Source organism: Harpegnathos saltator, unplaced genomic scaffold (genome assembly GCF_003227715.2).
Source record: "Harpegnathos saltator strain DR-91 unplaced genomic scaffold, Hsal_v8.6 scaffold343, whole genome shotgun sequence".
Taxonomy (NCBI): domain Eukaryota; kingdom Metazoa; phylum Arthropoda; class Insecta; order Hymenoptera; family Formicidae; genus Harpegnathos; species Harpegnathos saltator.
The window spans coordinates 257,673-278,814 of NW_020230143.1; the positions used below are offsets into that span (position 1 = coordinate 257,673).

Consider the following 21,142-nt stretch of genomic DNA (forward strand, 5'->3'; position numbering starts at 1 on the left):
CACCTGCCTGTAGGAAAAACAGCTCTCTCTCTCTCTCTCTCTCTCTCTCTCTCTCTTTTTCTCTCTCGAGTACTTGTGTACGTTCGAGGAAGTTGTCCGAAGGTACTGCCGCCTACTTATGGAATTTTGAAAGCGATGCCTCTGCTCCGCGTGTCGCGATGTTGTTCCGAAGGTTACGACACGCTCCTTACAGCTCGCCGAGAGCTGTCCGACCGATACAAACCTCCTCTCGTTGCTACTTCGTACTTGATTACATGGCATTACGGACGGTTTGTATGCGCAGTACATGAAATCCCGAAAGCTAGATAGCCACGTCCAGGCACGACATCACTTGTCACCTTTTGCAAGGCCTGGTGTACCTGTACCTGTACCTGTACCTGTACATCCGCGTTCGGATCCTGAGGCCGAAGTGTCCGTTATATCACATTGCCTCGGTCGCGTGTACGTGCGTGCGTGAGTGCGCGCACGTTCAGCCGAGACTCTTCGCGTTCGACAGCAACGGGATCCCGTGTTTCTTCGGTTTCCCGGTTTCTTCGAGAGCAAAAAGGGATTTTAAAGGGACATTCGCCGGGGTGTTTTTCGGTAAAATCTCCGTCCTTGTCTGTCCGATGTGTCTCGACCGCACGAGCTCGCGTAAATACGCGAGTGAATCGCCGCGTTTGAATCGAGCTGATGATCTGGGCATGAATTTTCATAAATACACGCGTATGTGGAAATTTTGGACATATTGTTACTAAAATTAATGACAAACCGTAGGATAACGGTTTATCAAGTCGGCTCCGGTCGTGCCTCTGTCTCTGTAGAGTACAAAATTGCGTCTACGTGACTCCTCTCTATCTGTATTGTCTACGTGATGTTTACATGGTCCCTTTTTTTTTCACATAGACCGAGAGCCTTGCAGAGGCAAACAATTTCTTGCGCGATATGACGAACAGTTTCGGCGAAATTGCTGCATAACGAGGAGAATACGAAATTTTATATATGGGCCAATATAAATTTATAAATAATATAAACAACGTGACACACGAGGTTGACTGTTTGTTCTTATTGCCTTTCTTGGATGAGAACCGCACTCTAGGAGGACACGAGAAAATAGTGACAACACGTCGAGACTTTTGTACATAAATTATGCACGCTGAACAGACGCTTCGCACAGTCATCGTAGACTGCGATGTGCACATGTGCACACGACACTGATGACGACGACGATGATGACGACGACGACGACGACGACGATGATGACGATGATGATGACGACGACGACGACGACGATGACGATGACGATGATGACAACGACGACGACGACGGAGACGGCGACGACAACGACAATGACGACGACGACGACGACGACGCAGCGACGACGACGACGACAGCGACAACGACCACGACGACGACGACGACGACGACGACGACGACGGCGACGGCGACGACGACGGCGACGACGACGACGACGACGACGACGACAACGACAACGACGGCGACGACAAGAACGACAACGACAATGATGACGACGACGACAGCGATGACGACGACGATGACAACGACGACGACATTTTCACGTCTGCTACCGGCACACGATTGTGTCACATTGCTATTTATCGCGTACGCTCAAGAGTGTGTACGAGTATCGCGTAGACATGATCGCAAATTCACGCAGCAATAATTCCCGACACACGTCTCGATAAATTAACTCACGCTTAAACGAACCGAAGTGAAAAGACATTGGATCCTCTTGTGCGCGCCGTGGATTATTCTACGCGATGATATTTGATGACGTGCGATGTATCGATATTTGCGAAATTCAATAATTATCATAACGGTTCGATCGCGGTGCGACGTCCCACAAACACCCAAGAGACCGTCTCGAGGCGCATGTTAATTCAACGAAATCGCTCTTGTCGGCGAGGCGAATAAGTTCCTGTTTCCTCGGGCTTAATGAAGTATTATATGCGCGACACGTGTAACTTCTCTTAGCCCGCTAATTCCATTTCGGGCGTCCTCGCCTGTTCGCAGCGTCGCGACGTGGGTGAGGTAGGCGGAGGCGGCGGTGGACACACTTGTTGGACAAGATGAGGCCCGACGAGGTGGTCCAGAGCGAACGGCGGGCTGCGGAGACGATGTCGGAAACGTCGGAGGGCACCGCGACCACCAGCGTTTCCGGCAAGTCTGGCTTCGAGAGCCGCGAGGAGATGGGCGACCTCGCGGCCTTGCTGGGCATCAACGATCCCGAGGATCTGCATCAAGAGCGCTTCCGCGTGGACCGTCGCAAGTTGGAGCAAATGCTTCTTGGTGAGTGAATAACGAATGAGCGATGTTGCGATACGAATCGTTGAATTCGCGAGCGCGATTGCGGGGCGCGATGGACGTGTCGACGTCTTACAGAGAAGTACGCGAAGAACAAAACGCGCTCTTATCGTCGTAATGGTGAAGACTCGTCGCGATTAGGACTCGGTTTTAATGTGAAATTCCCACCGAGCCGCGCAGACGTCTCGCGTAGAAATTCAAGATGAGACTTACCTATATTCTCACGATTCAATCGTAAGGATTGAGAGACACGATAAAACGCCGGTAGAAAGTAAGAATTAAATTAAACAGATTGAGAATTGTCAGGATTATGAGTGACTTGAATGTCAAATGCGCCAAGAACCGATCGGAACTGCTTATCTCGACGCGGAGATATTTAAAGCGCCTTTGGACAACTATCGCACTTTCTCTCGACCACGGATATTAGATTACGACGGAAAGAGGTTATCAAGAAAGCTGCGATATTATTAACGCCTGATAATTTAACGCTAATGGATAACGACGGCAGAGAGGAGCGACTGAGGTCGCTCGAACGCGATGATTTAATTTACCGTTGAGACCTTTAACGAGTTACGAGGGAACGTACTATTCTTAAATTAAAATGTGAACGCGCGAATCGCGAAGAGTTCAACGTGCTGATGTAAAAAGCTACTATTATTATTCGAGGAAATTTTGAGCGAATCAATCCGCCGTGATTAAACGTTTTCGCCTGAACACGTCACTCTCTCTCTCTCTCTCTCTCTCTCTCTCTCTCTCTCTCTCTTCGATTTGCATTTCTTCCCAGGACTCACGAGGATTCGCGAAGATGTAGCTCCCGGCGTCGCCGTATTTAACGTATTAAATCACGCGCGCTCCCGAGAATACGGGCCACGGTCCCGTACAATAACTTTGGCCATTATGTATCTCACGTTTAACCTTTCCCCGTTTCTCGCAGGCACTCCGGTGTCCTTTATCGCTTTCATTGCTTCTGGAGAGTGTCCATAACACTCGGCGGAACGAGTCCCCGCGCGCGCGCGCGCGCGCGCGCGCGGTGTCCCTACTTTCGCTTTCCCGTCGAACGTAGACTCGATTCCTAAAACGCCCACCTTGTATCACCGGCGAAAGCTTTCACGGGAGCCGCGAAAAAGAACGCGGCCGAACGTGGAAATACTCTCGCGATACACCGAGAGCTTTTGAGGAATCGTGGAAAGTTCCGCGCCGCGAACGTGTCGCGCTCGCCCGCGCGCGCGCGCTCGGCCGACTTTTCGCTTCTGAGATATATCATGCCACGATGAATTCGTCGAAAAACAAAGCGTGATATTTCGAGACCGTCGAGAGAAGTGCTGAACAATAAAGCTGTCGTCTCTTGGACATCTTTACGGCGCCTGTGAGACCTTCGCGCCGATTCGAGAGAGAGTCCTTAACTGCAATCGCGCGCGATCGTCGATAAAAACAGGCTCTTCACATCAAATTATGTTGCTATTTTCACGACGAGCGGCGGCGATTTCAATTTCAACGTCTCGACACCGAGCGTCTCCCTCCCCCCCTCCCCCCTCCCAGATCGGGTAGATTGATCGGGGAAATATCCGACAGCGGTTTCCTCGGATCGTCCGTACTGTTGCCGGTATTTGCATTCGCCAGCGGTATACTTGGAAGCGCGATTTAAATAGACAGCTTGTTTGTAAACGGGAGATTATATAGCAGCTGTCAAGCCCCGCTCTATGTTTTCGTATCTTGTAATCCAGCTCGCGCGCGGCCGCAGTGTAATGGGCTCATAAACCTATTCCGCTTATCGATACTCACGCCTATATCGATATTTCCGCGATTCTACATATACCACGCGACGGAAATGTGCGATTATTTTACTTATCGCTGCGAGAGACCGAGAGGTTACGTCACGGAACATGTGCGCGTGGATATAATTAAGACAAACAAGACAGATAAGAGATGAAAATAGATAAACGAGCGTAAAAAGTAATTTCGCAGCTGAGAGATGTGCGCACGTACGCAGGACTGTGCTGTACGTTAACGTTAACGATATCCTTTTGCATTCGCAGGTGAAGTCAAACCGGCAGATACGTTCTTCCATAACGTAAGTCTCCTTTTCTATTCTTTCCTCGCAATCGCGATTATTTTTACTAATCAGTAACGATCGTTGCGAAACGCTTCCGAATACGAATGATACGGCGAGGCGGTTTCCGCTTTATCGTTTCATGAGAAACCGGTCGTTTCCCAGATTCGCTCTTGCGGATCCTTGATCTTTTCCGTTTGCGACTTTTACGGTGCTCGTAATACGTTTCGACGATGCTCTATATAATTAATAAGAAAAAGTGAAAGGTTCTCGAAGATGGTTAACGGTATCCGTCGAGTGCGCGTTTGTTCCACGTTCGACGGTATGGCGTCGATGGCGTCAAAAGCGAAATATCAACGATAGTGATATATCGACGTCTCACGATTTTACCTTCGCTCGCGCTCTTCAGGCGCGAAGCGGCCTCGAGCAGCATCGCGCCAAGATTTCGTTCATCCATGATTAGCGAGAACTTTCTATCCGGCGATACTGACGAGCGACACGTAAGACGGATCGTGATAGCGTATGACGCAACTCCTTTCTCTCTCCGCCACAAAAGATCTTTCCTGGTGCCGTGTCGGTAAAAGTTCCTTGTCATCCGCGACGGCTAATTTTTATCTCGCCAAAAAGTTTCTGTTCCTTTGTCGAAGCGCCTCTCGAGCAAACTTAATTCTCACGCGCAAATACTACAATAAATACAAAATGATTTTTTTACATCAATTTTTGTGTGTTGATTCCTATTCATATATTTCATATTTTCCCCACGGTGTGCGCGCGTGTGTGTTTGTGTGTATGTGTGTAAAATTCATACACCGTGACTTATTCGCAGCGCGATGTTCCATCTACCTAGCTTACTACACGATGAATTACACGATGATTAATAATAATTACGATGAATATCATTGGGTTTATAGAGGAAAAAGACAGAGGAAAGAAAGGAAAGATTGTGTTTCCCAGCTCCGTATCTAAATTACAGACACGCACAGACAAATAAATTATAAGTAATACATGTAACTTCTGCGACTTTCACTCGACAGGAAGCAAACGTGCAAACGATTATGATAAGTTACTCTTCATTTAATTGCCATAATAACCGACACAAAGTCGGATTTCGTGCCGCAGCTACCGAAAACGGGATAAAATCTCTTCCTTTCTCGTACTTACACTAACACGTAAGAGGAGGAGGTCGCGCGATTTTTTCCGGCGGAAAGGACTAATTTTGAATCACGCTGCGCGAGTTCCCCAGAGACCGCGCGAGACATTCGACTTCGCTGCGATCGCGCGTGCGGAGAAACGTCGATGAAACGCCCGCGTCAAAGCAACTCGTCGTACTGACCTTGCGATTATGCGAAAGCAAAAGAGGTTACTTTTATGTGTTTGGTTGTCTCCTCGTCGTAACTATCGATAACGTACTAGTGTCGATGATTTGCTCACTACTAATAGCGTTCTCTTCGCGATAAGACGAACCATTTTCGTAACTTTCGATAAGACCCCAATAATCAGCATCGACCTCGTAATTTCGATGCAGTTCTCTACAAGGTGTCCCGGAACTTGAATGTCTCGGCGGTATAAGCGCAACTTTACAGTGCGCCACACATGATACGTGGTGATATAACGCAGAAAATAGCTACGGTAACTGTGAGGATCTCATAACGAGAATTGCGCGAGTCACATGACACATAGTCGCAAATTGTTGGATCGGGTATGATTGAGCTTCCTTCTCGAAAGTGAGATCAAATTTCGATCAGATTAAAATGGCCGGAGATATCGCTCGATATCCTAATGAAAACATTCAAACAGCCGTCGAAACTGCAACCGAGCGTGCGTGGTTTTTGCGGAAGAATCGGTAGATCGATTTCTCGAGCGTGCCACCGCGACGACGTACGAAAAATCGAGATTATGCCGCGTGGAGAAATCCGAGCTAGCGAGCGAGCACGCGTAAAGAAACTCGTTCTCTCCTTCGTCTTCCTCGTCGTCGTGATAACGTAACTCGAAATTACAATCATAGAGAAATGAGCCTGCAGCAGGAAGTATGATCGGACGTAACACTATATACTTTCTCCGTCCGTCGTCCCGTCTCTCTCTCTCTCTCTCTCTCTCTCTCTCTCTCTCATTTTTTCTTTGGCTTTTGATCGGTTGACAGAGAAAATCGATCGAGTAAACGATTTTCGCTGGAACGAAAAGGATAATTGAGGAGTCGGCTGATTACAATAACGTCCATAAAATGAGAAGCAGAAAGAAAGAGGAAGAGAGAGAAGCTCTCATGCAAGGAGAGCTTTTTACGTTACGAAACTTACGTTATCGCGCGATAATGTAACGACAGCTTGTTGCGGGCAACAGGCGCCTTATTTGACAAATATTAATATACGTATATCATATTTGCTTAATGAACAAGAGTTGGCCTATAGATTAAGCGCGCTATTAACGGGTTAACGGGTTAACGGATGAATTAAAACCGTGACTTCGTCACGGTGATAACGTGTGTTGATAGTACGAGCGTACAGGCCGCGTGGGCCTTATGTCGCACGTTCACAACGCAACGAGAGAGAAAGAGAACCGTTCACCAGGCAAGTTCGAAGGCAATGTTCCTGCTTATCATTATCGTCGTTGCGTAAACGGCAGAAGAGAGAGAGAGACGGTCTCTGGAAATACACCGGTCGATTATTTATAGAACAGTTTTAATGACACCGAGTCGAGCTTCCCCGCTTTCGAGTAATTCCATGCCAGGCACGTGATTACGCGCGCACATTCGGTGTATTATCTCGCTGACGTATAGAAAAATTCTTCCAGGCTGTTCGGCGTGGCACACTTCGAATGTGACGAATTTCGTCGTTTGCCCTCACTCTGTTTCCCCTTTATCTCTCTCTCTCTCTCTCTCTCTCTCTCTCTCTCTCTCTCTCTCTCTCTCTCTCTCTCTCTCTCTCTCTCTCTCTCTCTTTTCTCCCCTCCTTCTCCTCTCTTTCTCTTTCTCTCTTTCCCTCTTTCTCTCTTCCTCTCTTTCAATTTGATGTGACGATACTGTCGTTAATTATAGCGCAACAGCATAATCCTTGACCGTTGCTGGCACTTTGATATCGATAACAACGAGTGAGATATCGCGCTACAGTCGGTGTTTCATCAATTAATGTGTGCGCGTGCATTCATTTCTGTCTCTCTCTTTCTCTCTCTCTCTCTTTCTCTCTCTCTCTCTCTCTCTCTCTCTCTCTCTCTCACGCATACACACTTCAGTGAAGAGTAATTGTTATTGTAACTCAAACGTCTAGAAGTATCTTTAATTCATTGGGACGGACGACATAATTATCGAGGCTGAGATCCGTCGCGATTGATGCAGCATTGTGTCGATGCCGATCGGCGCTTTATCTCAAGGTCAGGATAATTAAAAAATGTAATTGTGTCTTTTTGTATGATTGAATGTCATCGTCGGCTCGGAGTCCCAAATACGATTCTAAACGTCACATTGCAATCGCAATCCATCATTTTTTGTTCTCTCTCACGACTCGCAAACGCACGAGGTTTTTCCTTCGCGGAGAACATGATGCCGATCCCAACGAGAATTGCAAGGAGGAATTTCCTTTACGCGCGATCTTACGTCTTAATTTTTACGGCCACGTTCTTGCTTCCTCGCTCGACGCGTTCGCTTCTTAATCGCACGGTCGAAGAAGTGCAATATTTCGCATTACGTAAATATTATTCCACTTCTTGTCCACGAAGACAGCTGTTACGTTCTGTGGCAATGTTACGTTTTAACTTCTTTCACAGCACACTCGCGAGTCTGCGCAACATCGAGCCTGTTTACTTGACTTCGTCCGCTTAAGGATACCTGAGATATCTCGATGTTATCGAGATATCTTTACCGAGTCGACTATTTTACAGGCACCGATCCTTTTTCCTCTGGAATACTGAATACTTCCTTAGGGTCGATATCGCAACTAGGTATCAATACTTGGAAGCTAGATTCGTGCAGCAACGTACACGGTGTCTCGGAATTAGCGAAAATTTTAAAGCCGATCTCTAACTTCCTATCCTGGCTCTATAAAATCGACGTCTCTCATTGCCAATTTTCGCTTTTCGACACTTTAATATTGCCAGTGATAATTGCTTGCACGAAAATTTAACACCTTCATATTTCACGAACGTTTCGCAAGTTTGTCCTTCGCGAGAGGCAGATGCGATACGTTCGAGAATGTCGAATGTGATATAACTCGCAATCTGTTTGTCTCTCTACACGCACAAACAAACACACACACACAGTCCCGTATAACTCGTTCTTCTCGTTCCGACAATAATAATCCAAGCATGCGCTTCGCACACTCTATCGTGTTTTCGCGAAGTTTAATCTAGCACACGCACACGCGTGTTGTTCGATGCGCGCACACATCAACGTACCAACGCGCGTTGCATCATTTACACATTCTTCGCGAACCCCACCCCCCCCCCCCCGAATATTCGGCCCATCAAACATATGCAGCGTCGAATTGCGCGCGCTTTGCTGAGGTCGTATTCGCGCGTATGTGAATAATCTGCCGGTGACACACACCGCTAAAGTAAACGACTCGAGGTGAAGATAACACGCTCACGCTCCTGATAACCACCGTGGTCGACGATATGTGACCGGAAAGCGCATTTTAGACCGTCTTAGATTATATCGGGCGTCCTGGCTAATGAATCGCAGTCAAGAATCGCCCGTTTCTCCAAATATGACCTTTCAGTTACTAATTTTAGTCCAGAAAATTTTTGCTCTAAAGACACAGAACGTTAGATTGAGGGAAGGAGAGGAGGCTCTAGAAACGATGCAGTAAGCAATAAGTTTCCTTTTCTTTTTTAAGGTTTAAATATGCGTGTTAAACACACGGTTATCTTAATTTTCAACAAGATGTTTTATCGCGCGAGAAAATACACGTATTTGCATATTTTAATCTAATCTGGAACGCTACACTGGGAAGCGGTCAGATCGGTAAAAGTTTGTGAAGTTTGAGCCTGTTACTTATGTGAGTTTTTCAATTGCAATACGCGATAAGTCAGCGTTTTGCGCAGCGCCGTGTATATATACGAACGTATCGCCGATAAATTAAATTCTTATCAATTAAGTAATATCGGGGTCTCCGCGAATTGTTCGTCGAGTACGCGTGATCGGATAGTTTGCCCGCAGACGCCGAGTCCTTTGATCCTCCACCGAATCAAACGAGATGGTATCGAGAAAAAGAAAACGTCGCAAATCAGGATCAGCTCGAAAATTGCAGGAAGATAAAATACAGCTCGAAATTTCGCTCTCCGGAATGTTTCGATTATCCGCAATTAAAAACAGCTTTTGCGACTGAACGCTGAATTACTCGAGGGATTATTAGCAAGGAATTGAATAAACGAATAAATCGTTGTTTTGAAAGCGGACAATGTCTTGTTCGTTGCGTAATCGATGTACACAGCATGATTAGAAAGTGTTTTCAGACCGAATTTCACGTATCTGGTTCCTTTAATCAATATCACGTGTCAAGTTCGAGATAAAACCCCGAATGTTTTTGCGACAATTCGGTTTGCTGCTCGATGCACGTTCTCTGCCCTCGATAATTCGATTACGAAGAAGGAGCGTACACAAAAACGCATATACAAACACACCTACGCAGATATACATTTATCTGCTTTTATTTCGATAATAAAGCACATGCTCGCGCCACAAGCAGTCATGAATTATCACGTGCCAAAAAAGTGTAGATAACATCAAGCGCGCGTATGCGAGCGAGTATATCACGATGTTTGCGTATATGTTGCTGACAAATTTATTTCATTAGTTATAATTTGTTCCGTCACTCGGAGAAGGCTATTCGCTCCGCGAATGAGTGTCCCTCTCAGGCACAAATGAAATCACCGATTTCATTATTTTCGCCGACTTTGCCGTTCACTCGCCACTAGTTTTCGCGCGATGTTCGCGCGGTGGCGAGTCGCACAAAGAGTCGAACGATTTCAGCCTCTCTCGGCGATTTCGACGATTGGACCGATCCGCTGTCTAAATTGGTCAGAGCCAGTGGGTGGAAGTACGCGGGACGCGATATGTGCGATACTACACCATGCGTATCGATCGTGTCTCCGGTTCAATCCTCTTATGCGTCTTCCGTCACCGAATTGCCACGCGGCCTAAAAATACCGCGGAGAGTCGGGTCGCGAAGCGGAGGGAGGCCAGTCGCTCACATCTGACATAATTTTAGCAGCAGCAGCGGACGTAGCCCGCCATTGTTGTTGCCGCGAATTTTACAGCGCCAGCCGTCGTCAGCGTGTCGCTTGATAACAGACAGAGAGAGAGAGAGAGAGAGAGAGAGAAGTCTGCATTTCTGACTCGATCGGACAGGACAGGTTTACTCGGCGGTTCCTCGGCGGTAGGAGGAAGAGTCGCTGGAGGAGCTTCGCACGAGAGAACCTTCCTTTACATAGAGAGAGAGAGAGAGAGAGAGAGAGAGAAAGAGAAGAGAAAAAGAAGCCCGTTATCGCGCGGAGCGGTGAGAAATGCGAAAACATGGCTGGCGACTGCGTCTCCTCCGTAGAGCAGCGGCATAATGCTGCGCTCGTGCGCGCGGAATACCAAGTGAGCGTGATCCAAGGTCGGTCGTCGGCTAAGTTCTAGTTCCTCGCACCTGGCCACGGCAGGCAACCCGGCTAACGATCGCCCACGTATACGCCGTATCAGCGGGGCACCCATTTCGCCGGATCGGCTCGCGCGAAACGCCCCACTGCCGGCAAAGCTACCTCGTGGAGCTTTCTCGTTGAGAAGGATCACGTGAGGAAAATCGCTCGTGCCTGTGAAACGAGGCGGGGAAATCGGGTGGTGAACGCGGCATTAGCGGCGAGCCAGCGGCCTGCCGTATGTATGTCCACGTCGCGACCAAGTCTAAAGGCTATCGCGCACAAATCGACTCGAGCGCGTATGCACGAGCGGCGCACGAGTATCTTCGCCAATGAGGCAATCGCTGATGAGTCACCGTAATGTTCCGCGGAATCATACTAGCAGTTACCGCGGTAAAAATATATATATATATATATATATATATACTCGTATATTCGTGTTCTACGTAGGCACACTCTTGCGTCTGGATTCGTGCCTGGAGCGGCCGCGGCGGAGTAATTAACGCTCGCTTTTAGCGGCGTCGTTTAAATCGAACTGATCCTTGCGCATAGAATTGGAAGTTTGGTTAAGATTTAAGCAACGATGCTGGGGCGAGAGGCTCTCTCTCTCTCTCTCTCTCTCTCTCGTGCGTTCAGTCGTACGGAGCAAAAGCAGTGCCGCCGCGCGATTGCGGGATGGAAACGCGGTTATTAGCGGGGAAAATTGAACAAATGAAGTACAAATGATTACACGAATCGCGAAGCGTGTGCTCGTGCTCTCACCGAGCTCTCGGAGATAATTGTCAATTGTCGGAGCGGCTGTTAGCCGGCACACAACACATTTAGCGCGACGTGGATGCGGAACTGCACGGTCCTCCAGGTTCGTCAACCGGCGTTCTCCGGCGCGGCCGGCGTCCGAGGCCTCCGAGAGTCGGTCCTTCGCGAGAGGTGGTCGCGGAGGTCGCAGGTGGAGGAAGCGAAGGTGAGAAGAGGGGCTCGCGGAGCGGCGGGCGGAGGACAGGGTCGCGATGACGGAGTGCGACGTGGAGTGCGGCGCGAAGAACGGAGCGGAGCCGTGACGCGGCAGAGCGGCGAGTGGGAGGTGGTTCGCCCAGACCGACCCGTTATATTATCTCGCGTTAGTCAGTCAGTCGTGCCAGCGATCCCGTGGCGGTTGAGACGGAGTCGGCTCGTTGCAATCGTAGCCTGACACGGTGTGCACCAGCACGACGCGTGTTCGAAACGGATCGACTGATCGAATCGCCGCGGTTTCGAGTGAGGTCAAAGTGCAGCTCTGAGACGGAGAGAGAGACGCGCGCGCATCGCGACCCTCTGGAGCGGAGTGATCCAAGAAAGGAAGTCACTACACTCGAGTGATTCGTAATCGCCACTTGATCGATCGATCGATCGATCGATCGATCGCGATTCATCGCATCGCACGCCGATAGTGATAGACACAGTCGAGGACCCAGTCGCTCACGACCGGCAACTTGGTCGTGCCCCACGGCGACAAAACTCGTGTGTTCCGGAGTGGCTGCCGTGTGATCTGCCGCGTGAGAAGTCGAGAAACTCTTCCTCCGCCACTTGCGACTTGCGTGGTGGAACCACGAAGTCGGTTAATTAGCGACCGCGCGCGCGCGCGTGCGCGCGCTCTTCGCGACAGTCTTCCGGGATATTTAATCGTGATTGACGGTGTGTGCGGGGGCTGGACTGGTGGTGAAAGTAAAGCCGGTGTCTCTCGATACACCCGCATCGACACCGTCGCGCGATTGCCGGTGCTGACGGTGCTCGCGCGAGCGTAGTGCCGAGTGACCTGTTATCGTTATCGTGAAAGTTTCTGCCGAGGTCGCCATGTCGTTGTCCCCTCCTTGAGACTTCGGCTTTTTAACAGTGACTCGTGGCCAACGTGGCGTGTGTGCTTCGCGGTCTCTCTCCTTCTCTACCGAACCTGTTCTATCTCTCTCTCCCCCCCCCTCTCTCTCTCTCTCTCTCTCTCTCTCTCTCTCGCTCTCTTACTCAATCCCTATTTTTTCTCTCTGCTTTTCCGTCGAACCGCGACGAACCGAGACGTCGCACGTGGACGACGGTGGGACATCGGATTTACATCCAACGACAATGACTGTGGTAATGACGATGATCGTTTGCCCGCAGCTCGACGCAGCTCGACGATGCAGTCGAAGCGCATTCGGTTCCAAAGTCAACGGTTGACATTCATGTTTATGCGCGCGCTGTGTTTAGCGCGCCGAATGTGCCGTATAAAATATGAGTGCGAACATAGTCAGGGACAGTCCAACGATTGTGCATTCAATTCTTTCGTTTAAAGTCGGAGACGAGAGATGCGAAGGTTTAACGTAATCGTAGATCGTATCATTTCACTGCGAGTCAGAGGTCGCGGGGAGATACACGAGTGGTGTATTAATTTTAAATCCCAGCTTCATCCGAGCCTTCATCGTAGCGCGAGACGCTCGAATATGTTACACAAAGTTAGAGGCTACGCGCGCAAGTTCGTACGAGTAAAAATAGCCGACTTTGTCTAAAGTTAGAAATTACACGCGGAGGGTTAATAAGTTAAAGGAGCGGAGATCCGTCTAAAGATAGAGACTACCCGGCGTGAGAACTGTCGAATGATCTTCACGGCCGCTTGTTTAGCAGAGACAGAGAATTCGCGTTCGGAAATAATCAGTAAACGTCTGCCTGAAACTGAAAGCTCCGTGCGCAAGGTAATTAAATGCTCGATAATATTGTAGGAGAGAGAGAGAGAGACAAAGTGGTCAAAAGTTGGATAGAGAGCTCGACAAGCCCGATAAGAACGATCGTTCGTAGGTAAATAACAATCGCGAGTCGCCTTGATAAGTGGACGGGACTACGTGTTCGAGAGATTAAATTACTAAAGTTACGTGAAAAAAAAAAGAAACCGATAGCCTGACGGACCGATAAGAATCTTTGCGAAATCAATCGCGACTGATATTTCCTCATCGACACGGATAAATATATATAATCATGCAAAAAATCATGCGCGCTCACGGTAAATCTTGCGTCGTCAGCTGCATAAAAAATTCGTGTTCCGGAGAAAAGCGAGAAAAGAACATGACGAAAGACGAACAACAAAATACGAAACACGGCAAAGTGAACGAAATATTTAAGCGTTGCGCACGTTCGCACACTGTTCGTATACTGTTTAGCATCACATTTCACGTTAAACGTTAAACCGTTCAGCGACACGTGGCATTAATGTCGATTCCGCATTGTTGCAGGTTATGGAGGAGACGAATACCTTCGTTACGTGGCCGTCGCGACTGAAGATCGGGGCGAAGTCGAAGAAAGGTATGAGCCGTCAGCTGTGTGATCTGCGATCTCTGATGTAATTGACAAATAGAGAGAATCGATTCGATGTGTCGCGTGTTTTCGAAAGAGCTCGGGCTTTCGACAGATAAAGAGATAAACAAAATATCGCAACTACCTGGGAGGAAACTTTCGACGATGAAAATTGCGAGGTCACGGCGCACGCAATAACCGCTTCGATTCTTCGGGAAAAGAGCGGTCTCTCGCGGGACAACTTTGCCCGCGTTTCTTGCCACGGTAGTTTTGAGACACCGCGTATATATATCAAGATTCGCCCAAAAATATATTGCGCGAGCCCGAGCATAACTGCATTCGGTATTCTCCTTATAGTAATTTTAAGAGAGAGAGAGAGAGAGAGAGAGAGAGTGAGGAACGACGTGCAAGTGCGGAAGTGGCGCGAGAGTCTCGAGGGCGACGTGGAATTAATATTCCACGAGATACGTGTCCTTGAGAGCGTGCTCGTGGGAGACGCGAAAATCACCTTTCACGATCCTTCGCGAATTCGCCAAAGCGTCGGGACGTGCGTAGTTGTGTGTCCGCAGATTACGTCAATCGCCGTGGGTCGTGTCTCTTCGTCAGCTGACGCCTCGCACACGTTGCTTTGCGATCGCTATTTAAAGTTTCGTCTCGCTGGCGCTGTATAAACGCACACAAAATCCGACAAAATCCGAGGCCGAAAGTCGGCTAGAGATTTTTATATCGGGGGGAATGTATGTGTGTATGACGTATACGCTCTTCTCCCCAAAAAGGGAAAAAGAAATCCCTTTTTCACGTCAATTTCGGTATCAAAGATCCTTCTGGAATTTTGGTCGATCGACAGGCCGCAGAAGAGTGTAATTTTGAGCGAAGAGGCGTCGCGTTCTATATCTCGCGTTGCGTCAGCGTGAAAATATCGTTCGGGTCGTGAAAAAATCTCGCTCGACGAAACGCACGACGAGAAATTCCGCGCGACGCATTAAAAACCACTGGACGGAGTTATCGGGGCGAAAGCTTCCAGATAAATACGAAGGTTTCCGTATTTAACATCGAGACCGAAAGGACGCGATGACCGCGTGCGCGACCTCGTGCTGCGAATTGATTAGTCGCCCGAGTCTCGAGTCCCGAGTGTTCTTCACGTCAATTGTGAGATTATTATTTCGTCACTTATCTCTCTTGACAAATAAATTACGCGAGAATCGATCCGTCGTGCGCTCGAATCGTCGCTCGCCCGTTTAGTCGCCATGGAAATTTTTCGGTGATTCATCCCTTCCTCGTGACCTAAACAGCTGTTGCATCTTTATTCTCTGTCTCTTTTTGTCTCTTTCTTTCCCTCTGCCCTCTCTCTCTCTCTCTCTCTCTCTTTCTCTCTATCTCTCTTTCTCCCTCATCCATCCGTCTCTCATTCTATCTCGTATTTCTTTCTTCGCGAGTCCGACCGTGCGTGGCAGCCTATGTAATCTGGTATAAATAAGTCCGCCGAGTATCTCTTTTCGGTGCTCGCCATGACTCTAGATTATCGGCATGCATGATTTATCGGCAATTGATATGATTTACCGTACATGTATGTACACGCGCGCGCAGCAATATATATACGGCTTATTGCAATTCATTCGCGAGCTTTATTACGCTAGTTCTAATAACTCTCTGAATATAATTGCGGAAACGTCGATGGCCGGCGGGAATCTGTCGTTAATCTCCATGAATTTGCCCGTGGTGTGTCGTGGTGCTCGGATCGATTCGGCACACCTCGTGCAATTCTGTGATTACGGTAAAAAGTCTCGTATAAATACGTTACGTTGATACAGAAAAGTCGGTTGCGTCGACACGCCAAACATTCGCCAACTGGCTCGAAGTCGATTCTTTCCCGTTGAAGCATCTTAATTAGTATTGCATACAAATTAACTCGGTCGATTAAATAAATATTTCAAACATACTTTTGAATTTTTTTGGGTTGCACGCAATTATGAGAGTGACTTGCATATAATAAACATCACGCTCCCGCGTCATCGCGAGATTTCTAGTCAGTTTTATTCTCTGCTTCGATAGCTTTTTCTTTTTTTTAGACTTGTTATTGCTTGACTTGAATGACATTCTTAATTTATTTTAAAATAAAGTCCCGGCATTATACCGACTTAGAGCTCATTAATACTCATTACTAGAACGAAGCACAGACACGAAGCTCTGAAAAAAAAGAAAAAGATATCACCTCCCGAATTGTTATTAAAATCTACTAAATGGAAATTGGCCGCAAAATACCCGACGAATGAAAAGGAAAATATCGACGAATGTGAAAAAATGTCTCAAGTAAAAAAACTTAATACGAAATCCCATGCTTACGCCGTGATGTATCATCAGCACAAATGCAACACTCGAAATAAAATTTAGGTTTGAGGCAGCGTTTCGGATCAAACCGACTCACACACATCGCGCGTGCTTCAGGGTTAATAGATATTATCGAGTTATCTCTCTCGCATCGAGATAATGTATCTCTCTTCGCGATTTGACCCGCTTTCGAAAACGCCGTCGCGAATTTTGCGCAGCAGGATTAGCCAGATTCGTCCGGTCGAAACGGTCGTCGGCTAACTGTCAGTGTGCGAATTAAGCGTCAATCGGTAAGTGCACAATCGCCACTCTAATTCCGCGTGTGTTCGTCGATGTGTTAGGAGTCACGTAAGCCGGACACGCTATGTTCTTCGGCTCATATAACCCGTAGCTGTCTCTCTCTCTCTCTCTCTCTCTCTCTCTCTCTCTCTCTCTCTCTCTCTCTCTCTCTCTCTCTCTCTCTCTCTCTCTCTTCCTCTCTCGATACGTAACGCTTGTATATCGCTGTAGGCGAAATGAAGACGAGTGTAAGGTCGTACGGCGTAAAGTAACACCGACAGAAGAAAGAAAAAATAACACGAGCGGAGAGACGAAGATTACGCATCACGACGGAAGATGAGACAGACAGGGGGAATTACGTCCTATAGTTGTCAATCTCAACTTCGACACGCGTTCGTTCATTTCGAAACTGAAATCGCAAAGCGTATACCGCGATAATACCGCAGGGTCGATTGACCTTTACCTATCCTTACATCACGTCGTAGTTGTTTGTACCAGAGGGCAGATATTGATTGGTGCATGTTTGCCGAGTAAACAAGAAAATTCGAAAACCAGATATCGCGTGACTCGTAATATTGTTGTTTCACCAAATTATCCATCTGGCTCGTACATTCGACCGAGACCGAGTTAATACCCCGTGAAGTCGTATCGGGAAAGTGCTTTGTGTCCCCGCTTAATTGAATTCGCCTTTAAGCGAGTTAACTTATGAAGCGTGGTTCTTTTCGGATGGTCGGTGTACAGCCGACGGAGATGACCGATGAAACGTCCCCGACGTCGGTGCTGCGAGACGATACACGTATGTGTGTGTGTGTGTGTGTGTGTGTGTGTGTGTGTGTGTGTGTGTGACGGAATGCAAATTCGAATGAACAAAGAAGAAAGAAAAGGAAAAAAGAAAGAAGAAAGGGAAAGTGCTTTCTTCAACAAGAATTGTACAGGAAACTCCGTCGCGTTGTTATTGCCGACAATTATCCGTTAATCAATCACAGTAATTGACTCCTATTTATAAAGCGTTACGTATCGCGCACCTGCTAATTTCCAGGTGCGTTTAATGTCCAACCGCTTCCGACTTTATCCTCGTGCGTTTCGTCCCCGCGGTGCGGTTTTTCCGCGCGTGTCGTGTCGCGACGTGACCGCCCGAGAGGTTTTCCTCGTCGCGCGTGTTTTTCCGAGCGACGAAAATTATCACAGCGCACGGCGCATTACATATTGCGCGCGTTCTATTACACGACATCCCGGTGGTATCAGTCGGATTATCAGACGAGCCTGCCCGACACCTGCCCCGCTCTTATTACTGCAACGACGCACCTCTTATCGCTCTGTCTGCACAAACAGGACTCCCGTCTCTACTTTCTACGCTCGGCGTGACTAAAGAGGTCAGGTCATCGCGAGCCTTAAAGTCTTGCACCGACGCACGAGGCATCCGCTATACGCTATACTTCGTGTCCGAGAGTGGACGTCGCTTCTAAAAATAACTGTCGACTCGCCGCCGCGCCGCGAGAAGTGATAGGCGTTCGCGTGCTAGACACGTAGCCACACGGCCACAAATCGTAAGCTCGCGAGATCGAAGGGGATGACGAGGGTGATTAAGTCGTGCAGTTTCGTGCGAACGAAACGACACCGAGCGTCGTTGTTTTCACGAGAGGGGATCCTTACGCAACGTCGTTTTCTTTCTGTCGAGCGAGATAAGAAACGAACTTTATGACACAGCGCCGTAATGATACTATTATAAAATGAGAGAATGATACGGCATCATTGTGCGTCGCTTGACTTGCGGATACCTCGCCGCTCTCTCTCTCTCTCTCTCTCTCTCTCTCTCTCTCTCTCTCTCTCGGGAGAGAGACTTATTTTTCCCTTTTGTTGTTTTTTTCTCTTTTTTTCCCATACGGGAGATTCTTCACGCCACAGGGGGCCGCGAAATGGCGAGAATACAGCGAAAGCGATTAATTAACATGTTGAATGCCGGGCCAACTCTATATAACTCGCCCATGACGTTGGAATAAATTTTTCGTTACGCAGTGTATATTATGGTAAAATGTTATATAAAACGATTAAGTTGGACTGTATTATCAAGCTCTACGCATTTATTTTACTGCGAGGGGTTACCGGTGATTCTCTGAACGGCGTTAACGGTGCGTTTGATCGATCTCGCGCACATATAGTATTTCACTTATCTCTTACCGAAGTCAGTTGTTTCTCTCCATACTTCAATTATTTCTCTCATTCTTTTTTCGTCGACTCTGCGCAATGATCAGATAATGATACCCGTTGCATACTCCTGTACACGATGCATTGATTTGCATTTCATCTCCTGCATTTATTTTCTTGGACCGCCCTTACAGCCTTAATGTGTCGTCAACTGCGAAAAATCATATCAAAAAGTCGCTACACTCTGTGAAGGTTGTACTGGTTCACTTTTCTTTGTTTATCGTGTATTTCAATTTTATACATGCGGATATAACACATGTACATAGTTACTAATAAAACTATTTAAATATGCTCTATGACGCATTGGTTCCTTTGTACATCATTGTAATAACACAATGACTGAATATTGGAAATTTTAATAATATCGCGATTATCCTCATTTATCTGAGTTAAATGCTCTTACTAATTTTGATATTGCCGATTACCGATGACCCCCCGACGCCACTGGCCAAGTTGAGTGCCCCAGTCACTGTGGCATTCCCCAAGTGACCCCCACGGCATTCAACGTGTTAACATGTCTTATTGATTCGTGTTTTCGAGGAGTGACCTCGAATGTGGCTTGTATCTTCGATACGGGAAACGCACGATCGATACACCCGGCCAATAAGCGCGTAGCCGCACTCGACTTTGGAACACATTATACAGTTGAAGGTCTCGCGTTCAGGAAGAAGCGTGCATGCATGCGTGCGTGCGTGCGTGCGTGCGTGCGTGCGTTCATAAGCTTGCTTCGCGAATACTAAGAGTGACTTCTAAATGGCTATCGATTGACATCGGTTCTGCGGTCAGTAGTTGCCGCCAACGTCGTGTTCCACAACTTGAAGTCGCCGCGCGTTGTCCTTCTGGCCGGCTGAATTATTTCAGGCCTCTGTTACGTTAATTGATTAAATGCAGATTGATCATCGTCCAATTTAATTTTGCCGTTTCCTTTGCAGATCCGCATATAAAGGTCGCAGGACGACTGGACGACGTACGGTCGGCGAAAGAGAAGATAATGGAAATTTTGGACACACGGGTAAGTAACGACTTGACAATTGCGAGTTTTAGGGGGAGAAATTCCGAGTCTGTTTGGTAACTGAGTTGCGAGGTGCGAGCAACCAGTGAAATCGACCGGCGCGACGGTGGATAAATCAGAATGCGAAGGTTAAGATATGTTGGTTAATTGCGCATTCGCGATCTCATTTGAATTCGAAGTAAAAATTTGTGAAAGGTTACACGACCAAATAGCGACTGTATGAGAAAGTATGTCGACCTGAAAACAGCGAGTGTCACGAATATCGAAATACTACTACAGCGGCAATCGCCGGCGGTTCTCGCCTGCGGACGTAGGATGATTTCAGAGTCTTTCCTCATCGCGGTGCAACGTTACCTTAACACGGTTGCAATTCCCAGGCCGCTTGCGCGATACAGGAAACGAGCGACGTTGCACGCGAAATTCGCGCGCGATCGAGTGCAAGGACGTGCCTGTTAGTACCATTATCAGTGACCAAAGAGTGCACGGCAGATGGGCGATTACCGAATTCAATTGCGTGACATTCGAGAACGGCCATCTGTTCCTCTTTGCACAGCCGTTACGTCATCGTGCCCGCGCGCGCGCGAAGGAACCGTCGACGATTCCTCATATTTATCTTTACGATGTGGCAATTTCGGAAAAATTCACCGCGACCTTGATGGACGTGATGGACACACACATGTAGTAACTGTTGAACGAAAAGGGAAAACGACAAAAATGAAGCCAGGACGAGATGATTGGGTGACTTTTTCAAGTGTAGTGTGAATAACAATAATCGTGAATAAATCTGTTCGTACATTTATTCATCGTTGTTTCGTGTGAAATCAACGATATCTCCGGCCTCGGCTCGTAAGATTCCGAAATCGACTCTTTTCGGATGCCAGGACTTTATCGCGTGTACTTTTTTCATTTTTTCTTTTTTCCCATCGCTTTGCGCTTAATTGCCATACCCGCTTAATTACTCGCTTAAATAGACTGGCGACGCGCAAAAGTGTAAGAAAGGTCGGAGAAAAAAGAGAGAAAGACGCGGCGAGAGAGAGAGAGAGAGAGAGAGAGAGAGAGAG

The 21,142-nt window shown here is 47.7% G+C and overlaps 1 protein-coding gene across 5 annotated transcripts in view; it reads left to right on the forward strand.

The window, feature by feature from the left end:
* Positions 1 to 21,142, forward strand: part of BicC (protein bicaudal C) — a 28,669-nt gene that overhangs the window by 736 nt on the left and 6,791 nt on the right. For 3 of the 5 annotated variants that reach the window (XM_025300259.1, XM_011150836.3, XM_011151636.3), the window contains exons 2-5: positions 2,014 to 2,289; positions 4,341 to 4,375; positions 14,197 to 14,266; positions 20,002 to 20,081. In XM_025300259.1, coding sequence (XP_025156044.1) covers positions 2,070 to 2,289; positions 4,341 to 4,375; positions 14,197 to 14,266; positions 20,002 to 20,081 — 405 coding nt within the window. In that variant the 5' untranslated portion in view covers positions 2,014 to 2,069. The other 2 variants (XM_011153969.2, XM_011152432.3) reach the window with 2 other exon arrangements.